At 54.0% G+C, this 21,599-nt stretch overlaps 3 protein-coding genes across 7 annotated transcripts; 1 reads left to right on the forward strand and 2 right to left on the reverse strand.

Annotated features, from left to right (window-relative positions):
- Positions 1-74: 74 nt before the first annotated feature.
- Positions 75-3,571, reverse strand: TPI1 (triosephosphate isomerase 1). The gene is made up of 7 exons (XM_004438694.3): positions 3,331-3,571; positions 1,980-2,103; positions 1,783-1,867; positions 1,576-1,708; positions 1,199-1,284; positions 816-903; positions 75-684 (listed from the first exon to the last, which is right to left on the reverse strand). Exons 1-7 carry the CDS (start codon positions 3,554-3,556, stop codon positions 566-568), a joined length of 861 nt encoding a protein of 286 aa, XP_004438751.1. The 5' UTR covers positions 3,557-3,571; the 3' UTR covers positions 75-565.
- Positions 3,572-4,296: 725 nt separating this feature from the next.
- Positions 4,297-17,991, reverse strand: USP5 (ubiquitin specific peptidase 5). 3 transcript variants are annotated; one of them, XM_004438698.3, is made up of 20 exons: positions 17,829-17,991; positions 14,933-15,058; positions 14,606-14,672; positions 14,279-14,412; positions 13,977-14,122; positions 13,530-13,714; positions 12,968-13,062; positions 11,822-12,015; positions 10,499-10,570; positions 10,098-10,185; positions 9,868-9,993; positions 9,204-9,357; positions 8,729-8,903; positions 8,030-8,118; positions 7,272-7,394; positions 6,544-6,687; positions 6,322-6,467; positions 5,950-6,103; positions 5,569-5,653; positions 4,297-4,950 (listed from the first exon to the last, which is right to left on the reverse strand). In XM_004438698.3, exons 1-20 carry the CDS (start codon positions 17,937-17,939, stop codon positions 4,857-4,859), a joined length of 2,508 nt encoding a protein of 835 aa, XP_004438755.1. In that variant the 5' UTR covers positions 17,940-17,991; the 3' UTR covers positions 4,297-4,856. The 3 variants fall into 3 exon arrangements, with proteins under 3 accessions (XP_004438755.1, XP_004438754.1, XP_087298952.1); XM_004438697.3 differs by having other exon boundaries at positions 7,203-7,394; XM_087442826.1 differs by lacking the exon at positions 17,829-17,991 and adding an exon at positions 17,300-17,321 and having other exon boundaries at positions 7,203-7,394.
- A 217-nt stretch (positions 17,992-18,208) lies between these two features.
- Positions 18,209-20,932, forward strand: CDCA3 (cell division cycle associated 3). 3 transcript variants are annotated; one of them, XM_004438699.3, is made up of 6 exons: positions 18,209-18,882; positions 19,092-19,266; positions 19,513-19,642; positions 19,920-20,213; positions 20,351-20,454; positions 20,582-20,932. In XM_004438699.3, exons 2-6 carry the CDS (start codon positions 19,147-19,149, stop codon positions 20,735-20,737), a joined length of 804 nt encoding a protein of 267 aa, XP_004438756.1. In that variant the 5' UTR covers positions 18,209-18,882; positions 19,092-19,146; the 3' UTR covers positions 20,738-20,932. The 3 variants fall into 3 exon arrangements, with proteins under 3 accessions (XP_004438756.1, XP_087298953.1, XP_014649394.1); XM_087442827.1 differs by having other exon boundaries at positions 18,217-18,882; positions 19,995-20,213; XM_014793908.2 differs by lacking the exon at positions 18,209-18,882 and having other exon boundaries at positions 18,919-19,266.
- The last annotated feature ends 667 nt before the right edge of the window (positions 20,933-21,599 follow it).

A 21,599-nucleotide genomic window follows, 5' to 3' on the forward strand; every position in this document is an offset into this window, starting at 1 on the left:
TCCTCTGGCTGCCTCAAAAAAGAGAGAGAGAGATGATATGGGCAAGTATTGTGAAGAAGGACAAACAACAAGGCTTACTTCCAGCTGTTTATTTCCCCCACACGTGGGACTGCTCACATACACAACACACACAGGCGTTGGCACCAAGGGAGAGAGCAGCACCCCTGGCCTTGGAGGGGAGGACCGGGCTGTCTCTCAGCCCTTGGCCTCATGGTGCGAGATGGGAGAGGAGGATGGCTTCTTTCTCCTCCCTCACTGGGGACTGAGGGGACCCAAGAGCAAACTCTACCCCTTCCACCTCTCAGCCAAGGAGAAGCCACCTTGGTGACATATTTAGTTCCAACTATTACAGTAAGTGGAGAAGGGATTGGCCTGGTCCCAACCATTACAGGGTAAGGTGTAAACAGTAAAGGAAGAGGTACAGTTTGGATTAGGCCAGGAGAGGGGGCAGGTGACACGACCAGAAGCATGTGTGTGGGGGGGGTGGAGCTGGGGATGCAATTATTGGGCTTCTGAGCTACCTAGTCCCTGGCTTAGCAGGACGGGCAGGGGAGATGGATGGGGCTTATTGTTTGGCACTGATGATGTCCACGAATTCAGGCTTGAGAGAAGCACCACCCACGAGGAAGCCATCTACATCAGGCTGGCTTGCCAGCTCCTTGCAGGTTGCCCCAGTCACAGACCCTGGGAAAGGAGAAGAGAGAGGGAATGGTCGGGGATGGGATGGGTATACTCCATCTCTACCTCCACATCTAAGGAGCGCTCAGTCTAGTTCTCAGCCCACCCCACCTCAGAATGGAGCCAAACCGACTTACCTCCATAAATGATGCGGGTGTTCTGAGCCACTGCATCAGAGACGTGGGACTTAAGCCATCCCCGGAGCTTTTCATGTACTTCCTGGGCCTAGAACAAGAAGCCAGACTAAGTAAGACTTTCTGCCTTTCACTCAAAGGGGAGAAACCCGGGGTACCAGTGGAGAGAGGCAGTGTGGTTTTGGGGCAAGAACCCTGGGATCTAAGTCAGAACACAAGGGCTCCAATCCCACCTAGGCCCTGGAATGGATGTCCTTGGACAAGTCACTCTCCTTCTCTGGGTTGAGGGCCTGTCTTTAAAATGAGAGGGTGGCCTCGATGGTCTCTGTGGCTGTCCAGTTCTACCACAGCAGGGGAGGATGAGGCAGGGCTCCTGGGGTGGTTACCTGTTGGGGTGTTGCAGTCTTGCCAGTACCAATGGCCCACACAGGTTCATAGGCCAGGACAACCTTGTTCCAGTCCTTCACGTTATCTGTGGGACAGAGATCACAGATGGAAGGGTGAACAGTAAGGAGCTCTCCAGCTCCTTTCCCAGAGAATGAACAACAGTGGTGGCCTACTGCCTTCTGGTGGCTGTTGAAGAAACTCTAAGGGGCATCTATACCATCAGGGGCAGGAGCAGAAGTGATAGGGAGGATGCAAGGGTTCTGACTCCCCTTTCCTTTCCAGCAAGGGGATCAAGTCAGGCTGGAGGGCAGTGGACCCCACCCTCTGTGCCTCCGTGGCCCTGGTTAGGCTCAAAGATCCCTTTCTCCCGAGATACCTGCGATGACCTTGGTTTGCTCAAAAACAACCTTCTCAGTGATGCCAGCTTCCCTCTCATCTAGCTTCTCCCCAATGCAGGCGATTACTCCAAGTCCCTCCGCCAGGGCGTGGGCCACTTTCTGCCCAATCAGCTGTTGAGGAACACACTTGGTGAGACACCCCTCTTGGAATAAGGCATCTCTTATCTCCTCTCCTGGTTACTAACCTCATCTGACTCCCCGAAGACGTGCCTTCTCTCCGAGTGCCCCAGGACTACCCACGTGGCTCCACAGTCTTTGATCATGCCAGGGCTAAAGGAAGAGATAAGCCCTGGTTCAGCAGGGAGCCCACCCTGTGGCCTTCCCCTCAATGAGGAAAGTGAGGGCAGGGTCCCCACACACCACTCTCCCGCCTGCATCTCACCTGATCTCCCCAGTAAAAGCCCCATTAGCCACTTTGTAGCAGTTTTGCGCAGCCACAGCAATCTTCTGATCTAGCTTCTGCCGGGCGAAGTCAATGTAGGCAGTGGGGGCTGCACAGACCACCTCTGAGGAGAAGATGGTGGCACCGGGGGATGAGATCACAGGAAGCCTTCATTCTCCACACTGCATCCTGGGCTCTGGAGCCCCCAGCCTTCAGCCTCTTTCTTAGTTCTGCTTTCCCCTCCTTTTCACTCCACCAAGATGATCTGTGTCCACTTCCCAGCCCAGGCTGGGCCTGTATCCAACTCCTTGGGCCTTCCAGATGCCCCTCAGAGGCCACGGCCCTCGCCTTGCCCTCTGCTCTTTTAACAGCTGTGGCTCTGATTTCCCGGGCTATTCTGGGCCTGGGCACCTCCTAGACTCAGCATTCTCTGGGGCCAACCCCGCCTCCCTTCTAAAATAGCCCATCCCCATATAGGAAAGGCAAGGCAAGGATTTTTACCAAAAGCAGAAGGGGCCAGCTCCTGGGGTTTGTACTGGGGTCTCTGGGGAATAAACCAGAAGGGGATGCCTCTTTTGATCAGGCCCGTGGTTCTATGATTTAGGTGGGTGAGAGGAGAAGGACTGAGAACAGCACTCTCTGCCCGTGCGTGGCAGGGAGTGGACTGACTCATAGAGGCCTTGCGCTCTCCCGTTTCCAGGAGAAAACGGAGAAAGCTGTAGGATAGCTCCTTATTCCCAAATGGCTCAGCCTGTTTGGCACCTGCTCAGCCCCTTCGGCGGAAAGCAGGAGTCATCCAGGCTGCCGAGGGGAAAGGATCAGTGCGCGTAGCTCCGGAGGCCGAGGGAGCTCAGCGGGGGCCTGAGCAGGCAGCAAGGCGCGGGGAGGAGTCTCGGGCTACGTGCGGCGGCGCACGGGGCCGGCGGCCGGGGGCAGGTAGCGGGAGGCCCGCACGCGCGCTCAGCCTCCTCCCCCACATTCGCAGGCTGTCGCCAGCCTCTCCCAGTCGCCCACAGAGGCTAGGCTCCGCTTCTACCCCCGGCTCCTGGCTGGTGCAGCCCCAGTCCGCGCCCGGGGCCATCTTCCTCCCGATGACCCAAGAAGTCCTTTCCTGTCCCACAGTCCGAGGGCACCATTAAGTGGGGCCCCACCTTTCCCTCTCGACGCACCCCTGGTCCTGCGGTTGCGGAACCAGGGGCGCTGCGGGGTCAAGGCCCGGACCCCCAATAGTCCTTGTCCCCATCCCTGCATCCAGGTCCACGCGGACACCCGGCTAAGAGAGGTCGGGAGAGGGCGCTGCCACGCCCGACCCCCCCAACCCCGGCCCCGACCCTCCCAGGCGAGGGCTCACCGGTGTCGGCCGGCAGCTTGGCCGCGTTCAGAGTGCTGATGAGTTCCCCCAGACTCTTCTTCCGCCCATTCATCTTCCAGTTCCCCCCAACGAAGAACTTCCTGGAGGGCGCCATGGCGCTGGGACCAGCACACTGAAGGTCAGTATCAGCGCGCAGCCGCTGCCACGGCCCGCTTATGTAGAGCGCGGTGAGGCGGAACTCCGCCTCCTGCCCGTGCTCGGCCATCCTCAGCCCGGCCCCTGCCGGGAAGCCCTGCCCCCTGGCCCCGCCTGCGCGCCCGCCGCCGGTGTTGCAATGTTCTAACGTTACCCCCTTTCTTGTAGCAACGTTCTAGGGGCGTCCGGGGGCCCAGTCGCTTCAGCCTCAATTGCCTGACTTTGGGGAGAAGGCGAGAACTGTAAGCCCCTGTGCTCAGGGGAACCCCTACTCACCACTGCAGCCCTCCAGAGGCCAGAGGTGGTCCCAGGGGAGCTAGCCGGCAGGTCCGACCCCCGCTTGGCCTTAGACCACACTGCTCGGGGGACTGAGGGAGCTCTGAGGGTCATCTCTCCAACTGTGGGAAAAGGAACCCCCTCCGCCCATCGGGGTACAACTACATCCCCGACTGCTGAGCAGGAACCTTTGACCGACCCAGGGAGTCTAGCCCCACAGTTACTGGTCAAGTAACAGGGTTTAGAGGGGGAGGGACCGCCCACATTGGCATAGGAACTGTGTAGCTAAGAAAGAGGCAGTTCAGAGTCTACAGCCACCCCCTCCCCACACACACACCAGGAGTAGCCCACTCTGCTCCAGCTGGCCAAGGCCTGACAAGACTGCAGGGCCTGGAGCCCAGGCCCAGGGCTCCCTGGCCTCTAGGGACATTTGGGAAATACCCACTTAGGCCTCCTCTTCTGTGACTGCTGGAGGAAACCGGCCTTCCTGTTAGCCCCAGGGAAGATAAGTCTCTTCCAAGGTATCAAAGAGGGCACAATTTAGCCATTGTACTTTTATTCACATCGTGTATTTTGGCATTTTCCAGAGAAGGACAGGGAAGAGACGGTGGGGGAAAGAGTGAGGCAGGAGAGCGAGGGGGGCCCCCATTTCCCTCATATCCCTCCTTGACCCACCACACAGGGAGCAAACACAAAGGGGGAGGGGAGGCACGGACACCCCCTCCTGCAGAAGAGGCTGCACAAAGCTACACCCAGGCACACACACACACACAAGCCCCCCTCCACACCAGGGGCCGGCGGGATTACACAGGGAAGCAGAGCACTGTGCGGTCAAGGGTCAGGGAAAGCAACAAAGTCTCCTCACACACAGGCGCCGGCCCTCCGTCCCCTTCCTGCTCTATCCCGAGTCTCTCGAGTGCCCACCCACTTTGCTTGGCCATTTTCCTATGGCCTCTAGCTTCTTCCCTGCTGCTGGGGACAAAAAGAAAAAGGGTACAGAGCAGGGGGTGCTGAAGTCCATCCCTCAGCCCTCAGCCCTCATGCCAGGTGGTCTGTCCCCTGCCCTCAGTGGTAAGGGGTCAGAGGGCAGGCTCTTAGCTGGCCACTCGCTGGTAGAAGTAGATGTAGCCCAGGTCCTTGGGTGGCTTCTCAGAGGCACACACTTTCTGGTCATTGTAGATCACCCATCTGGGGAAGTGAGAAAGGAGCGGAAAAGGAGGAACAAACTGGGCATTCCACACTGCATCAACTCAGTCTCTCTGACATGGCCCCTGGAGATGATCCTGGGGCAAAGGCTCCCAACATTCTCTGACTGGGCCCCCAAACCTACAGTCCAGCCGCTACCTGTCTGAAGGGAGCATCCCAGTCTCACAGGGGTCCCTTCCCTTCCTCAGTGTCTTCAGATCCTGCAGTATCTCTACAGCTACCCCCCACCCATTCCTGTTAGGCAGGGGTCAGCAAACTTTTTCTGTAAAGGGCCACACAGTAAATATTTCAGGTTTTACAGGCCATCTGGTCTCTGACACAACTACTCAACTTTCCTGTTGCAGCGTGAAAACAGCCACAGACAATACATAAATGACTAAGTGTGGCTGTGTTCATTAAAACTTTATGTATAAAAGCCGGTGCCCAGACTCAGCCCTTGGGCTGCAGTTCGCCAATCCCTGCCTTCAGGCATTGTCAATTCCTGGTGTATTTGCCATCTTTTACCTCCTCCCACAAATACTCCAAGGACTTCCAGGATGCCCCCACTCATTCCCACCTCCACTCCCCCATTCAAAATGCACACTGCAGCCCCTCCCTCACCTGCCTTCCTTCTTGATGTGGCAGACGTAGTGACCACACATGGTAGAGGTGCCCATGTGACTAATGAAGGCAAAGAGCTGATACTCTAGGGAAGGGGAGACAGAGGGCAGAGAAGACAATGAGAGAGGAATCCTTGAGTGACAGTCCAAAGATGTATCTAACAGCTCAAACTCAGGACATGAGGGTCAAGGAAGGCGGGGCATATATTGGATCAAAAGTCTGTCTCAGCCTCCTAGAATCCCACCTTCAGAAGTCACGTTCATGGAAAAGCTTCTGACCCCTCTGCCCCCTGAGGGAAGCAGAGCTGCCTTGGAATGAGGATCTGGCGTAGCAGACTGGCTAGATGCCACCAGGCCTGTTCTGTTTCCCAGGGACACTCACTTCCAGGACCATCCCGGACTTTAGGTCCCACTGGCACAGACTCAGAGATGGAGTCGGCAGCTGAGCGGCCCTCCGAGATGTCCATAGCAGCTTCTGCATCGAGGTCATCAATGTGACTGAAGATCCAGTCCACAGCCCGTTCTAAACTATTGTTCTTGGAGAAGAGGGAAGCATTACTGTTTGTAACAAGTTTGTGGCAAGAAAACTACCAGTGAAGGCCTCAGCTCCTTCATCACAGCCACAGAAGGGTGCAGCCCTGGCCTTGGCAATACCATTCCAGTTGTCCCTGGTCTTACTCATGAAGGATGGAACCTCACTCCCACCCCCTTCTTCCCCACAGGCTCCCAGTCCTCAGCTGGGGGCAGCCCATACCGTGGCCCGCAAAGCTTTCAGGGCCTGGTCCCGGGAGAAGCCCATGGAGACAATGGTGGTCACACAGTCCTCTGGAGGGGGGTCAGCTGCTGCACTTATGGAGCCAGGCCCGCTGGAGCCAGGCAGGATGAGGGGGTTTGCAAAATCTGCGGAGGTGAAGGGGTTGAAGTGTTTAGGGGAGCATAGTGGTCTTGCCCCGCCCTGCTACCCACCCTTGCCTACCTGGATCGTCCATGTGCGACATGACCCAGTTCATGGCGGCCTCGGCCCCACTGTTGCCTGTGTAGTAGACAGCTTTGCGGCAGGCATCCATAGGGAAGCCCATCTCCACTAGCTGGATGATGACTGATTCATCCAACATGGGTGCTGTGGTGGGAGAAGTGTGGGCACTGTGACCTGTCTCCTTGGGCCACTGTCTGCTCCTCCTCCCTCACACAGTCCAGCCCTCTAGCCCTCTTTCCAACCACTCATTCCATGCATTTTTCTTCCATGGCCTGGCACCTTATTCCAGAACTAAAATGACAACACAACATAATGTGGGTCCAGCCGTATCCTAAAGGTGCAGGACTGAGGCTAAAGATCCCCCATGGATCCCCTTCCTTGCCCATTCTCACAGAATGGGCCCCATTTCTGGAGTATGGTACCCGCCCCGACCCCCAACCCGTGAGGTAACAAGGGTAGAGGTGATTAGCCAGTGCGACTGCCATCCACACAGAGAATGTGGCTGGGAGTGCTCTAGTCACTCCTCACATCCATCAAGCGGGCAGAGGAAATGTGAAAGGGAGGACAGGAGAAATGCAAAGGACAGGGCCACGGGGAGGCAGGCAGAGAAGACCCACGTCAGCAAGGGAGAGAGACGGGCAGGAAGAAGAGTCACTAACATGTTGGAGAGGAGAAGTGAGGGGAGCAGAAGGAGTCTTCGTCTTCGTTGCCATAGAAACCAAGGCTACCTTTGGGCTCATCCGGAGTGACCAGGGGTGGGGCAATGTCAGGCAGCTCCTCCTCTCCAGGCTGCAGCCCGGCACCCCTCAACTGGGAGATGTCCAGCTCCTCTGGCATCTCAATGGACACATCTGTAAGTGGAATGGCAGGCAAAGGGTCACCTCAGCAGCTTCCAGAGGCCCTCCCTGAAAAAGCACTTTGGAAATCTCCAGCCCCTTCCCCTTGTCTTGGCACTGCTCTATAGTAAGGAGCTGCACAGAGCAGTACCAATCTTAGGGGTCCCAGGGTAATAAAAATAACTGTGGGCCTGGGAGTCAGGAGACCTGGATTCTAGTCCTCGATCTACCACACTTGAGCTCTGGGCAGGGAAGTGGGGCTCCAACCTGTGCAACAGAATGATTCTATACTTCTGTGGTCTCAACTGATCGAGGAAATAAAGTTACATCAGCAGTTCTCCAAGTCGTCAGGGGCCTCTGAGACCCATAAGAATGAATTGTTTCAAGATAGTCAAAATGAAAACATCTTATCAATCACAAAAATAAAACAATGAACATCACTTTTGGTTGTAAATCATAACTATAAAATCAAAGAAGTCTTTTAATATTTTTAGTCAGTGCTTTTCAAACGAGACACACTTTGAAACATTTCAGGTAATATTTTCTCCTTTCAGAGGAAAGTTTGAGAAACACTAGTTTACATGTGTTAAGGCCCCTTCTTTTTCTAGCATTTTCTGCTTAACCTCCCTTGCTCATCCCAGCCACCATACCCAGTTTCTTGGGCACCCAGTCTAAGCCGAAGGTGAACTTCTTGATCTGGATGACCAGGTAGTCAGGGAATGAGGCAAATCGTGTGGTCCTAGAGAAGAGAGAATGTCCTGGTACCCAGAGAATCCCAAGGTCCTCCTCTCCTGAAACCCCCACCCTGGGGTTCAGCTTCTCGTGGGTAGAAGACCTAATCCCCCAGAAGATTCTCCATATTCTTATCTTGCCCTGGGCAGGCATCAGAGCCCCTGCAGACAAGGAGCAGCAGAAGTGAGGAGAAGGAGCTGAAAGATGGCTGAATTCCCGTGGGACCAAAGCACTCTTTCAGATCTCAGCCCGTGCCAATGACAGAGTTAGGCAAAAAGTAAGTCCATTTGCTGGAAATCCAAGTTCTGTCCACAACTGATACTAAGTGCCTGTGCTCTGCCAGGATAGAGAGAATGAGTGAAGAGATGCTGCACTAAAAAGTGACCCTGTCCCATGAGAGCAGAGGGAGCAGTAGGGGCAGGATGAGGTGACGTGTAGTAATCACCCGAGTCCAATCCTGCTGGGGCCTCTTGGTTCCCTCGGGTCCCGATTACCAGCCCCAACTGATACAACCCCGAGATTCCAACCACAAAGGGATGCGAGAATGAGAAAGAGGCAGATGGTATCTTTGGGATCACCCTGACATGGGTTCGAAACCTGACCAACAGGACACTTACTTGACAGCTACGGACTTGGCCTGCAGGGCCGTGCTCCAGAAGTCGTCCACCTGCTCGGGAGCCCCATAGGCCTCTAGGCAGGAGCTGAAGGGCACCTGGGCCCGAACCAGGTCTGGCAATGGCAGCTTCTCCTCTTCGGCTTGCCGCTTCTTCTCCTCATACTCCAGAAGCTCCTCTGGTGACAGAATTGGTAGGTGGATCCTTCAGAGCATGCTGCCTCCTTCCCTCCCTAGCCTCGCCCTACTGGCTCTGTGTCCATGACTACTTCAGCTCCTCCATCGCCCACCACCCCCTCAAGCCTACCAGACACACATCCCTCTATGATCTAGCCTATCTTTCTCAACACAGCTGTGCTGACAAGCTGGTGGCTTTGGACCTCTGGCTGGGGGAGCAGGGCTCTGCTCCTTTAAGGTCCATACACTCCTCCTAGACCTCAGACTCCGTCTGCACCCAGGCCTTGCTGAGAGCAACCCACCTTTGTTAAGGGCTGCATCCATGGGCACAGGCAGCTGCATGATGTAGTCCACTCGCTGGGTGTACTTCACCTTCTCTGTGGCCAGGCACTTGATCTTTTCCTCCACCAAGAAGCGGAACACTTCATTAGGATTTTCAGAGCTCCGGCAATTCCTCTGTGGGAAAGAGTCAGTGTGGGGAGGTCTGGGCAGCCAGGGAACGGAATGGGGGCCTCAAAGGGTCAATGCGGGGTCAGGGAGAGAGGGGAGTAGAAGGGAGACTACCACTAAGAGGCAAAGGAATGTAAGAGTAGAGTAGAAGCCTTCCCTAATTAACCATCCCCCTCCCCCATTCTGGCCCCATCACAGCACTGTGGGACTGGGATGGGATGTGCTTGTATTTTTCTTTATAAGCAGTAAGCATCCTCATATCATTTTCTCTGGGTGTTCCCTCCATTAGGCTGCCAGCCCATCAAGTGTAAGAATCCCTGCTTGGCTTTACTGTTCTCCTCAGGTGCAACGGCTACTCTCAGGGAAGGCTCAGTGCATGTAGATGACCAGGTTACAGGGGTGAGACTGGGTTGGGGCTGACAGAGGAAAGAATGGGCAGGAGAGAGAAGGGAGAGAATTGCAGGTAGATGGAAGGAGTGTAGAGAGCGCCCTCCCTTGCTATCTCCCCAGCCTTACCTCCACCATGTTGATGAGGTGAAGGAAGAACTCTTGGGCATCCTGCTGCCGGTTGGTGGAGAACTCAGGGTGACCCTTGCCAATGAGGGCCTTGAACATCCGAGGGGCAATGCCATCTTGAACTTCCTAGGCAGAGCCAGGGCAGTGACTCAGCTGGGGCGCAAGAGGCTATAGTGGCCTCAGTTTCCCCATAATTCCAGAGCCTGAAAGGGACAGAGTCCCAGACTCACCTTTTGTTCTGGCACCTGCTCCTCATCGCCCGACTCTGATGCTGGCTTGGAATACTCTCCTGAGAGAAGGCCATGGCCCAGCTTGGCCCTGTGTTAACATCCAAGAGAACCTTTTAGCTTCAGTCAACTAATGATTGTCTGACATCTATCTATACCTTTTTCTCCCCAACTTAACCCCTGCTCACAGCCCTCCTTAGACAACTCTATAAAATGTGAAAAATCTTAGATTCCATAGGAACCCAACTCAAGGCAGACAGCATGCCCAAAAGGCAATCATCTGAAAGCTTCTAACTAACCAGGGGCTAACTGCTGCCCACTCCAGGCAGTCAAGGAGGAGAAAGAGGCATACAGGCTGCGAGGTTCCTCTCCACAGCCTTTGTACATAGGACCTGGCTACGTACACCTGGGTGCTGAAGTCCTGGGTCGGGTCCGTCGGGGCATTCTGGAAGATCTTCTCCAGCTTATCCACATACCTAGGAGCCAAGGGAAGGATAATTGGAGTGGCTCTGGCCCAGGCTCAGAGGAAAAGAGAAGAGAACAATTATCTCCTAGCCCAGTGAACAGGCTTCCTCCACAGTGGGGAGTTTGTGGTTGAACCTTTGAGTCCATTTCTTTCCAGCAACCTGCCCTTCCTCCCCTTCTCAACCATGTCAGCATGCAGTGTACTTGGAGACATTCTTTCCCAGCCTCCTCCCCAAGAGAGAGCCGCGGAAGGGAGAAGACAGCCTGGGAGAGGATAAATATTGTTGATATTCTACTGAAGAGAACTGGTCAATACATTCTTTTTTTTTTTTTTAAACTTTTTTTTTTTTTTTTTTTGTGAGGAAGACCAGCCCTGAGCTAACATCTGCCAATCCCCCTCTTTTTGCTGAGGAAGACTGGCCCTGGGCTAACATCCGTGCCCATCTTCCTCCACTTTATATGGGATGCCGCCACAGCATGGCTCAACCAGCGGTGCGTCGGTGCGCGCCCAGGATCCGAACCGGCAAACCCCAGGCTGCCGCAGCGAAGTGTTCGCACTTAACCGCTTGCGCCACCGGGCCGGCCCCTGGTCAATACATTCTAAGTTTTCACATACGCATCAGGTCCTGCCCAATTAGACAGTAAACTCGTTTTTTTTTTTTCCCCTTTTTCTCCCCAAAGCCCCAGTAGATAGTTGTATGTCATAGTTGCACATCCTTCTAGTTGCTGTATGTGGGACGCAGCCTCAGCATGGCCGGACAAGCAGTGGGTCGGTGCGTGCCTGGGATCCGAACTCAGGCTGCCAGTAGCGGAGCACACGCACTTAACCGCTAAGCCATGGGGCCAGCCCCAGTAAACTCGTTTATGCTAAGAATCTGCCCTTCTCCTATCTTAGTGTCCGAAGCCCTTCCCTCTCTCCGTGTGCTACATGTCCATGTTAGCTGCTCATGTGATGTCACCAGCCTAAAATAAAGACCACCTGCTCACCCTCAAGTCAGTCAGGAGGCCACAGAGAGCCCTGGGATTTGGTATTCCACTCTGTCAGTGAGGTTTGTGCGTGGCTGGGTGATGGTGATGCAGTTCTGTAACCTGCTCCCCTCACAGCACACCAGCCACAGTGTAATAGGAAACGAGACTGAGCTAGAACACAGAGGTGCTGAGGGCAGCTGAAGGAGGGGTATACCTACAGGCTGGAGACCAGGAGCTGGGGTGTTAGGGGTGCAGAGCCAAGGGGCCAGCAGTGAGGAGAGGGCACCACTCACTTCCTCTGGAAGTCGGGGATGCTGAAGAGCACCTGGACCACCGAGTTGAGGTAGCAGCTGTTACCCAGGTTCCGGATGCCTGTGTAGCCAGGCCCGAACAGGGGTTTCAGTGGCACACCCGACTCCTGGATCAGCTCCCATTCACCAATCCGCTGGTTCATATCTATCTCCAACTCCGTCATCGTCTTGTCCGTCTGCATGGGAAGGGGCACTTCAGAAGGGGTGAGAAACTCAGCCCTGTGTTTTTTTTTGTGTGTGTGTGAGGAAGATCAGCCCTGAGCTAACATCTGATGCCACTCCTCCTCTTTTTGCTGAGGAAGATTGGCCCTGGGCTAACATCCGTGCCCATCTTTCTCTACTTTATATGGGACACCACCACAGCATGGCTTAACAAACAGTGCGTCGGTGCGCGCCCGGGATCCGAACCTGCGGGCCGCCACAGTGGAGCACATGCACTTAACCACTACACCACCAGGCTGGCCCTAGCCCTGTGTTTTTACATTGATCTCTCACAGGGTCTAGGATGATACCCAGCTGGAGCCTAGAATTTGTTGAATTATTGATTATGACGTGGGAGACACGTTGGATATCATCCAAGAGCAGAAGGCCACAAGCAATTGTCCCAGAGGCCAGTTAGTCATCAGGCCTCTGCTTGAATGAAATGAATGTGCTTCCCTCTACCTGAAGTGTTTTTTCCATTCGGAATCACTCCTCCTCACCCTTCAGATCTCCACTCAAGCATCACTTCCTCAGGGAAACTGCCTTGATCCCCTAAATTGAGGCCAGGTCTCCCTGCTGTAGACTACTGTAGCACCCTCCATGTTTCTTCCATAGCACCCATCAGTTTGTAGTTATTCACTTATTGGTGTGAGCTTAAGATTAACATCTGCCTTTCCATCTAGAATGTAATTCTATGAAAGCAAGGACCACACCTGTCTTATTCACACAGTGACTAGCACACAGCTGGTACTCGACAGTATTCAATGAACAAATCAATGATTCTAGAAAGCTTTTCAAAGGAAGCCAACATATCTTGGCGACTGGGAGAATTGTGGCAGCTCTCTCCACACTACCTCAGCCTCAGGTAAGGAAAAAGGGCCTGACAGGGGCAGGAATGAGAAGAATCTGAAACTGAAGGGGTCTCACCTTCTGCATCTTCAGCATGTCGATGCCAAAGTGGGACAGGTGCTCGGCCAGGTTGGGGTCCAGGACCATGTCATCCTCATCATATGAGTACACGTCTAGGGCAGGAGGCAGGAGCAGTGTCAGAGGGGGTGGCTCAGGATTGGCCTGGCCACCAGTCCCACCCCCTGCCCTGAGGGGCCTTGGTAGGAGAGAAGGACAAGCCTGTAAGGGTAACCCTCTTGGCTCCCTTGAATATCAGCGAGGTCACAAGCCCTTCTGGGATTGGCTGTCAGGAAAGATGGGGTGAAGCACGGTGAGAGTTGGAATTAATTGTGACTTGACCCCATAAAATAAGGAACTAGGGTCAGAAGGGTTTGGAGGGATACTCACTAAACAGTCATAATGATGGTAACCTCTAGGAAGGGGACTGGGATTTGGGGGGTTAATTGAAGATTTAGTCCCATCTGCAATATTTTCATTGTTTATCAAGAGAATATGTTTATGTATTATTCATGTCATATAAAATGAATAAGAGTTAAAACACATTTCAGCGTGGAGGCGGCTAGAGGAAGGGAGGGAGTACCAGCTCCATCAGGTGTGATGGTGCCCAGCTTGACAGCTAACGGGTAGCCTGTCTCCCTGTAGTGCTCCACAGCGTGGTTGTTGCCCCCACTGCCATCGAAGTAGCGTCGGCCACAGAGGATGGAGCCATCTGTCAGGTTGAGCCACAGGTTCTCTCTCATGTCACACTTGGAGCACTTCCAACCACTAACCCAGGGAGAAGGAAATTAGCTGAAATACGGGTCAGGGGTATACGGGAGTGGTAGAGAGAGGGGGCTCTGCGGGCCCCCTGCCAGTCCAAGATCTTGCTCTTCTCCTCTCCTCTGACGTCCCCTTGCTTAGTTCTCCTCCCCCAAGTCTCCCTCCTTGTCCTGCCCCTGACCCTCTCTCCCGCCAGATTCCCCAGGAGGGTGGCCTCTTTGCCCCTGCTCTGGGGGTTGCGCCCCGAGGTGGAGGGGCCAGGCCTCACCAGGGAGGGATTCGAGCAGGGTTGTCCAGCTGCTTGAGGCTGAAGGCATGCTTAGACACCTGCCGTACTTCCCCATCCCAGGCCTGCACCTCCTGCTTGCGGGAGGCTGAGTCGGCCGACAGTAGGGCCTCCACCGCACTGGTCACCTGGGGGAAGCAGAGGGTCAGAGACGGTACCCAACCCCCAGCCCCACATACCCCTCTAGCCCCTCGGTCTTCAGCTTGGTCAATGCTCGCCCAAGACATCACTGCTCTGGTCCCACCTGGCCTAGAATCTTGGGTAGGGCGGGAAGGTACTCCTACCCGATCTCTGACAATGTCAGGCAGTCCCCCCAACCCATCCCGGGCAATCTCCAGGTAATCTGGCAAAATGACAATCTTCACATCCTCATCGTATTCAAACTTCTCCTCGTTGAGGTCAAACCCGCCTTCGACACCTGGTGAGACAGGGAAGAAGAAGGAGAGTGGGACAACCACCACAGGCAAACGTCCCTCTTCTGATTCGGCACTTCACTTTGTCACCCCAGAGCTCTAGGGCCACTGATCGGGCCCATTCTTTTGGGGCTTTCCTAGTACCTCTGAGAGCAGGAAAGACCAGCTCAGGGAGAATAGGGTGGCAGTGGTGCTCACCAATAGCCAGCCGGGTGGGCTTCTTACGGGGGGGGTCTCCAGTGCCTGTAGTGGTGTCCTCCTCTTTCTGCAACGAGGCAGGAAAGGCAAGATCAGCAATAAGCACCAGGGAAGGGACAAACGGGGAGGATCCGTGGGATGGAGTGGGTTACCCTCGGAAAAGAATGGAGCTAAAAAACAAGTGCTGAGTTTTAATGACATCAACAGAAATGGGTGAGGGGGAAACTGAGGCCTACAGGAGGTCAGAACGGAAGAGACAGATTCAAAATTGGGGCCCAGTGGGATGTGCCTAAATGGCCCCAGGCCTTGTCCCACCCCAGTCCCTACCGGGCGCCGGGTCCGCCGGAGGTGCAGGTAGACTCGCTGGCCGGTCTTGTTGAAATGTCTCTCCACATACTGTTTCCCAAAGCCCAGGAATGTGTTCATGCAGATGTAGAGGCCACCCTCAGACTCCTGCAGGATGAGAGGCAAGGTAGGAAACACAGGCAGGATGCAGCCTGGCCAGGTGTGGAACTAGGACCTGGGATCAGAAACTGCTAGTTCCCAGAAGAAAGGTTCTGTGCTCTAACACTGTGTGGCTCTCGGTAAGTCATTTAGCCTTTTAGGACCCAGTAAATGGCTAGGATTCTATTTCCTCCTATGACTTTGATACAAACCAACAAGGACACCTGGGACTGAGCAACACCTATCAGTCACTATTCATCTTCCTTCTCATTCCTTCTTTAGGCTCTGGAGCCCTCCAGTCAACTGCAGAGAGCTCCCTTTACCTCTTTCCTGGAGTCAAGAGATCAGGAAAGTAAATGAGGATCAAATACTGTGGACTTCTAGTGCCAGAGATTATATTCAGAGTGGAAAAGGGTCCTTTCCTGGGAGAGGAAAGACCTCCATGTCACACACTGAACCTAAACCAGGGACACCAAGACAAACCCTACTCGATCTCCACGATTCAGAAAACCTTCCAGACTGGAGGAGCAGAGATTCTAGCACCTGAACAGGACATCTAACCCCTGAGCTTGCCAGCAAGCCCAGATCTGTCCTTTACCACACTGTACTAGGTAGTCGGACCCTGGTCCACACTGAGCCCTCTCCCTCCTCTCCTGCTGAAGCCTCACTCCAGGGGAACCATGTCTTACACGGGGCTCACAGCTAAACCTGGACCCAGTCTGGCAGGGACACAAAATCCAGCATTCTCCAGCCACAACCCTGCCACCTCCCCTCTGACCAACAACTAAATCCCCACTGAGGTCCCATCAAGCTCCAACCTCAAAGCCATCCTCTTTCTAGAACAACCTAGCAACACCTGCCGAGACAGCTAGAACACATATAACCCAAGAAGAAAACTGGGAAAGATAAGTGTCCACCCTAAATCACAGCTGAGGAGGGAGGATGCACTTCCCCAAAACTGAGCAAGGCTACCAGTGCCTTTGTGAATAGAGTGATGGAGAAGGTGGAGGAGGAAACTGAAGACAACAAGAGTCTTCACTCAGATACAAGCAACAACAGGCATCTCCTCCCTGGAATAAAAGCCTCAGTGGCCTTGAAAAATTCTCCCCTGTGATATTACAAACAGGCCACCCTTTAAGACAGTTTTTGGTCCCACAGATTGCTCTGTACCACTTCCTAGAACAGTGTGGATTACAATGTTCATGAACAAACAGAGCATTTCTCACCAGGGAGGTCAAAGAAGCTCTCTTTCTACCATGAACCCAATTTGAAGATAATCAAATATGCCTGAAGTTGGTTAGCAAAGCAATTAGGCCACACTGGAGATCTCTTGACTTGGGGTGAGAGAAGGAAAGTGTAATAAGATTACAAAAACCCCTTTTGGATTATTCAAAGCAATTACTAGAGAGAGAAACAGGAGTGTAAAGAGTGAGCCACCGACTTCTACCATCTGTTGGTTATTAAGAAAAATCTTTCCCTCCTGAGCAAGATGGTGCTTCACCAAGCCCTGCACCTGATAAACTGGGAGGCCCGTGGGAGCTCTGCAGTGATCCAACTTCTCTGTCGGAATTGAAAGATGCTAGTTTCACCAAGGACTGGGAACCCTGGGGCTCTGCTCTGAACCAAAGCCAGACTTCAGAGAAGTGGCACATCGTCTGAAGCCCAGATCAAAGCCCAGCAAACCAAGCAAACCACAATTCACAGGGATGATTCTGAACTGGGCCTTAGATCACGCTGCTATACCCAGCACTGGTGATGCATTAACGAAGCCTTCCACTCTGACTTGCAATTTTCCCAGCCACGAGTTGGTCTGGCTGAACACCCTGGGCAGGGCCCAGCAGTGGCTTGAGGGGAGGGGTGGTGAAGGGGGTGGATCCCAACCAGGCTGCTGCCCTCTCTCCTGGCTGATGGCTTGTCTCTGCTAGAGGGTGACACAGGAAGGCAGAACTGCAGGAAGGGAGGTACCGGGTGGAGTCTGCAAAACGTGAAGCATGGTGTGGGTGGAGGCTTCGTCTAACTAGTCAAGAGTGGGACCAGGATGGGAAAAGGGCCTTAGTAACCTCTACCAAGGAAACCATCGCCTTGAGAATACTTTAAAAAGAGTTCCCTCTGCTCTCTGTGATGGGCAGGAAAAAGAGGGGGCTGCAGCCACAGTTCACCTCAAAAAAGAAACGACTAGAGCTTTCCTCTCCTCTTTCTTCCCCTCCCTACTACCAATGACCCACCTCTCCGCCCCCTGTCCCTACTGACCATGGATGGAGGCTCTCTAACTCGGCCTTTCTCAGAACCTGCCTTCTTCATGGCCACTTCCAGACTACTAGGCGCCTAGGAATTGCAGTCCCCACCCTCCAACCCCAACCCCGGGCCAGAACAGTAGGGGGTCCCCCCCATCCCTCCTACACGAGACTACAAAACCCGGAGAGCCATGCGCGACAGGCAAGGCCACCTCCCAGGCTTTCGCGGGGTCCACTTGGGGGATGTAGTCCGACGACCGCGTTTCGCCTCTAACTTAGAATGGCAATGAGGGGAGTGACCGACTACAATCCCCACAGTCCTCCAGGAGATGGGGAGCGGGCGAGGCGGGAGCGGTGACTTCCGGGGGCGGTAGTCACACGACAGCTCCAGCTAATTAAAAGCAAAGGCAGGGAGTAGCGTGAGGGACTACAAGTCCCATGGTGCATCGCGGGGAGGCGGTAGCCCAAGCCTTGCAGGCCCCGGCAGAATGACCAGGGCGATGGAAGGAAGTCGTGATTGCTGCGGGCCTGGGGAATGGGCTTACCGGTGTGTCGAAGGAGAAGGCGCACTCGTCTTTGTGGACCCGGTCTCCAGCCTTAGGGACCCGGATCGTCGGTAACACTGACAGCAGCGCCTCCTCACTCAACTCCGCCATGACACCGGCAGCAGCTTCTCCACACAGCGGCTCCCACCGTTCCCAGTCCCCCACCCCCTACTCCCGCCGTCCAATGAGCACTGCACGTTAGGCGCATGCGCTAAGGGAAGACGCGCGAGAACGGCAGTTGGAAGGAGCCTGCCTACTAGCGCTTCACCCTGTGCCCTACTGTCTACTGACGCCAATGAAAAGCGCTTCTAGTGCAGTCTGTGGTCGGAAGAACCAATCCCGCTCTTCCAGGCAGAGCGCACGTAGAGCGGCGAGGGGGGCCCCGGAGTTTTGGCTGCTCGACTCTGGGATCCCTACACTCCCTTCGCGTGCCTTCTATCGAAGAGCAGAAACTGACGGTTGTTTAAACCAATCAATCCCAGAAACTTTCCTGGGCACTTGTCCAATCGGAAAATAGACGGGCAGTTGTCAGCTTGGTGTTTGAAAAGGGGCTGTCCGATGAGGCGGAGTTTGAGAGGCTAGTGTCGAGTGATTGATTACTCCGTCAACTAATAAGGATTACGATCTCTCTCGCCTCAGAAAAATGTTCGTAACTCCGTCTCCAGCTGGATCTGTAATAATTCATGATTCTAGTTTTTTTAACAAAATCATTTGGTTTACAAACTGAAGGTCTCAGAAGCAAAGACTAGCACTCCTCAAGATCTCACGATGGACAACTCGAAGCCTGATACGGAACAAAAGTCCCCTTATCGAGGGGGCGTCACTCCTGGGCAAGCCAAGCCGCTGTCCATTGGCCCCATGGTCCCCGTGACAGACGTCCTCCCAACCCAATGGCTTTCTCCACTGGATTCGGGTCTCACGTAGCGGGCCTATAACAGCCTGTGTCGGCTCAGCCAATAGGGTCAAGGGAGGGGGCGTGGCGGGAGGTTTGAAACTCAGCTTCCGGGAGTTAAGGCTTGAGCTGCTGTGCGCCTAAAGGTGGGACTGGGGCCAGGTAAGTGATTTAAACAAATTATTAAGTTACAGGACCCGATATGCCCAGAATGAGCCGCCTTGTCAGCTGCACCAGTCATTGTCCCCGCAGAGGCCTCTGGCCCAGCGGCCAGGAGGTTCCTCAGTTGGGAACTGAGAAGATCGGGGGGTCTGGTGTCAGAGGTCGGACATGGTCACGGTAAGGGCTGAGACCTGAGTCACTTCTCACAGGCATCACCTCCTCGCCCTGGGCCGGGCCCTGCCCACCCTATTCCTCCTGGTTGAGATGGGCACAGCCAAGAGCATCCCAGTCACTCCAGCGCGGCCTCCGCTGCACAACAAGCATCTGGCCCGAGTGGCGGACCCCCGTTCACCTACTGCCGGCATCCTGCGCACTCCTATCCAGGTACTCTGGGCCGGAGTAGGGGAGGCAGAGAAACTGAATTCTTGGACCTCTGCCTAACCTGATTCTGAAAGAGCCCTCACGCCCCCCTGCTTTGAGGCCTTATTTTCCACATTGTCAGTCAGGGTGGGGTAGACTGAATGTCTGAGGGCCTTGACAATTCCTGCCTAGAATGTCAGCCTGAGGCTAAAGACCTGGGAGGGAAGAAGAGTCAGAGCCCAGACTTGTTCTAGGCTTTGGTTTTGATAGGTGGAGAGCTCTCCACAGCCAAACCTACCAGCAGGGGAGCAGCTGGAGGGTGCTGATGAGGCCCAGGACTCAGATCCCCGCTCTCCTACCCTTGGCATTGCACGGACACCTATGAAGACCAGCAGCGGAGGTAAGTGTTGAGCCAAGGGAATTCTGATAAGGCCTAGCATCCTTGGGTAGGGTCAATGAAGCCATCCTCTCAGGGCTCCTTCTTAAAGAGGCCTCCATCCTCCTGCTTTGAACCCATCTCCCTCTTTTCTCAACATTTTGCTCCCTCTCACCTTGATTTCTCTCTTTCCAATCCCTCACTCACCAGGGCATGAATCCTAAGGCTCCTGTATCCTTTCCTCCTTGCTGAATGATTTGTTATCAGAGGGTCACTATCCCACTTCACTTCTCCCCTCTAGAGCCCCCAAGTCCACTGGTGAAACAGCTGAGTGAAGTATTTGAGACCGAAGCCCCCAAATCGAATCTTTCCCCAGAGCCTATGCTGACCTCAGAGGCACCTTCAACTTCTGAATTGGACTTGCCCCTGGGCACCCAGTTTTCCCTTGAGGACCAGGTGCCACCTGGGAGCCAAACTGAGCTCCCCTCCCAGCAGGTGTTTTCCAAGGAGGAAACAGGACAGCCCTCAGAAACCGCTACGGCCAGCCATGTCTCAGACAAGCCCTTGAGAGACCCTGAGACTCCCCGATCTTCAGGTACAGAATCTAAGGGCAAGGTATAGTGAAGAGAAGTTGGGATAATGTTCTGAGATAATGGCCATGGGTGAATGTAGGAAGAGTAAACTGTAAGCCCCTAATTTTGGTTCCTTGCTTTAACTTCTTACCCACCCTAGGTTCTAAGCGCAACAGACGGAAACCAAACGGCAAAGTACTAGGGAGATCTCCCCTCACCATCCTGCAGGATGACAACTCTCCTGGGACTCTGACACCACGACAGGTAAAGGAAGAGAAGGTGAAAGCTATCACTAGGAATTCAATGTAGAGGGTGGGAGGCCCTTTTACCCGATCTTCCCTCTCCTAAACAACCTCCCTTCCTCCCCGACCTCACACACTGCCTTTTGCAGGGTAAGTGGCCTTCTCCCCTGAGTGAAAATGTTAGGGAACTAAAGGAAGGGGCCATTCTGGGAACTGGACGACTTCTGAAAACTGGAGGACGAGCATGGGAGCAAGGCCAGGACCATGACAAGGAAAATCAGCACTTTCCCTTGGTAGAGAACTAGGCCATGCATGGCCCCAGCACTGGGTTCCCCAGGGGCCTAGTGACAATCACTACTCTCACTCCTTCTGTCCCTGGGAGACTGGACACGTTTGTTTTCTTCAATTCCCCCTAAACTACCAACTCTGGGACTGAGAGCTTTTTTGGGCTTTGTTTGTGTCTTATGTGTGTCTTGTAAATTAAAGGAAGTAGTTTTAAATGATGTTTGAAAGTGTTATACTTGGGCCGGCCCCGTGGCTTAGCGGTTGAGTGCACATGCTCCGCTGCTGGCGGCCCGGGTTCGCATCCCAGGCGCGCACCGACGCACTGCTTCTCCGGCCATGCTGAGGCCGCGTCCCACATACAGCAACTAGAAGGATGTGCAGCTATGACATACAACTATCTGCTGGGGCTTTGAGGGAAAAATAAATAAATAAATAAAATTATTAAAAAAAAAAAAGAAAGTGTTATACCTAACCCTTGCACCGGGTCTTCTGCATGTAGAAAGGCATCCTGGGGACCTTGTGTTGCCTGGCCTGAGTGTCCCCTCGCTGATCCCTCCGAGCCTCTTTTATGTATGTCCCTTCAGTCCTGGTGTTCCCCAGGGCTTGTCTTTGGTCTTTTCCTCTTTCTCTCCCTAGGTGTTCTCTTCCAGAGCTTTAGCTATCACTTACCTATATTCTAGTAACTTCCAGGTATCTCTGTGTAACCCTGACATTTACCCAGCTTCCCCATAGGTACTTCAAAGTCAGTTTGTCTAAAGTTGAATTTGTGATGTGCCAAAAGCTATTCCTCGTGCTCTATTCTGTATCCACCCAGTTGCCCAAACCCAAACCTTGGCCATCATCTTGAATCCTTCCCTCTTAATATCTCATATCCTAGCTCTT

Source organism: Ceratotherium simum, chromosome 17, assembly GCF_057802395.1.
Source record: "Ceratotherium simum simum isolate JZ-2026a chromosome 17, ASM5780239v1, whole genome shotgun sequence".
NCBI classification, from domain to species: domain Eukaryota; kingdom Metazoa; phylum Chordata; class Mammalia; order Perissodactyla; family Rhinocerotidae; genus Ceratotherium; species Ceratotherium simum.

Excerpts from the sequence above, each read along its gene's own strand:
- USP5 (XM_004438697.3), bottom strand. The coding sequence starts at position 17,939 with ATGGCGGAGTTGAGTGAGGAGGCGCTGCTGTCAGTGTTACCGACGATC. Across the intron at positions 6,688-7,202 it reads TCACTTCTCCTCTCCAACAT|CACCCATGTTGGATGAATCA; the intron begins GTTAGTGACTCT and ends CTCCCACCACAG. Across the intron at positions 6,104-6,321 it reads TGAAAGCTTTGCGGGCCACG|AACAATAGTTTAGAACGGGC; the intron begins GTATGGGCTGCC and ends CTCTTCTCCAAG.
- CDCA3 (XM_004438699.3), top strand. The coding sequence starts at position 19,147 with ATGGGCACAGCCAAGAGCATCCCAGTCACTCCAGCGCGGCCTCCGCTG. Across the intron at positions 19,267-19,512 it reads TCCTGCGCACTCCTATCCAG|GTGGAGAGCTCTCCACAGCC; the intron begins GTACTCTGGGCC and ends TGGTTTTGATAG. Across the intron at positions 19,643-19,919 it reads TATGAAGACCAGCAGCGGAG|AGCCCCCAAGTCCACTGGTG; the intron begins GTAAGTGTTGAG and ends TCTCCCCTCTAG.
- TPI1 (XM_004438694.3), bottom strand. The coding sequence starts at position 3,556 with ATGGCCGAGCACGGGCAGGAGGCGGAGTTCCGCCTCACCGCGCTCTAC. Across the intron at positions 2,104-3,330 it reads CAAGCTGCCGGCCGACACCG|AGGTGGTCTGTGCAGCCCCC; the intron begins GTGAGCCCTCGC and ends TCTTCTCCTCAG. Across the intron at positions 1,285-1,575 it reads GCAAACCAAGGTCATCGCAG|ATAACGTGAAGGACTGGAAC; the intron begins GTATCTCGGGAG and ends TCTGTCCCACAG.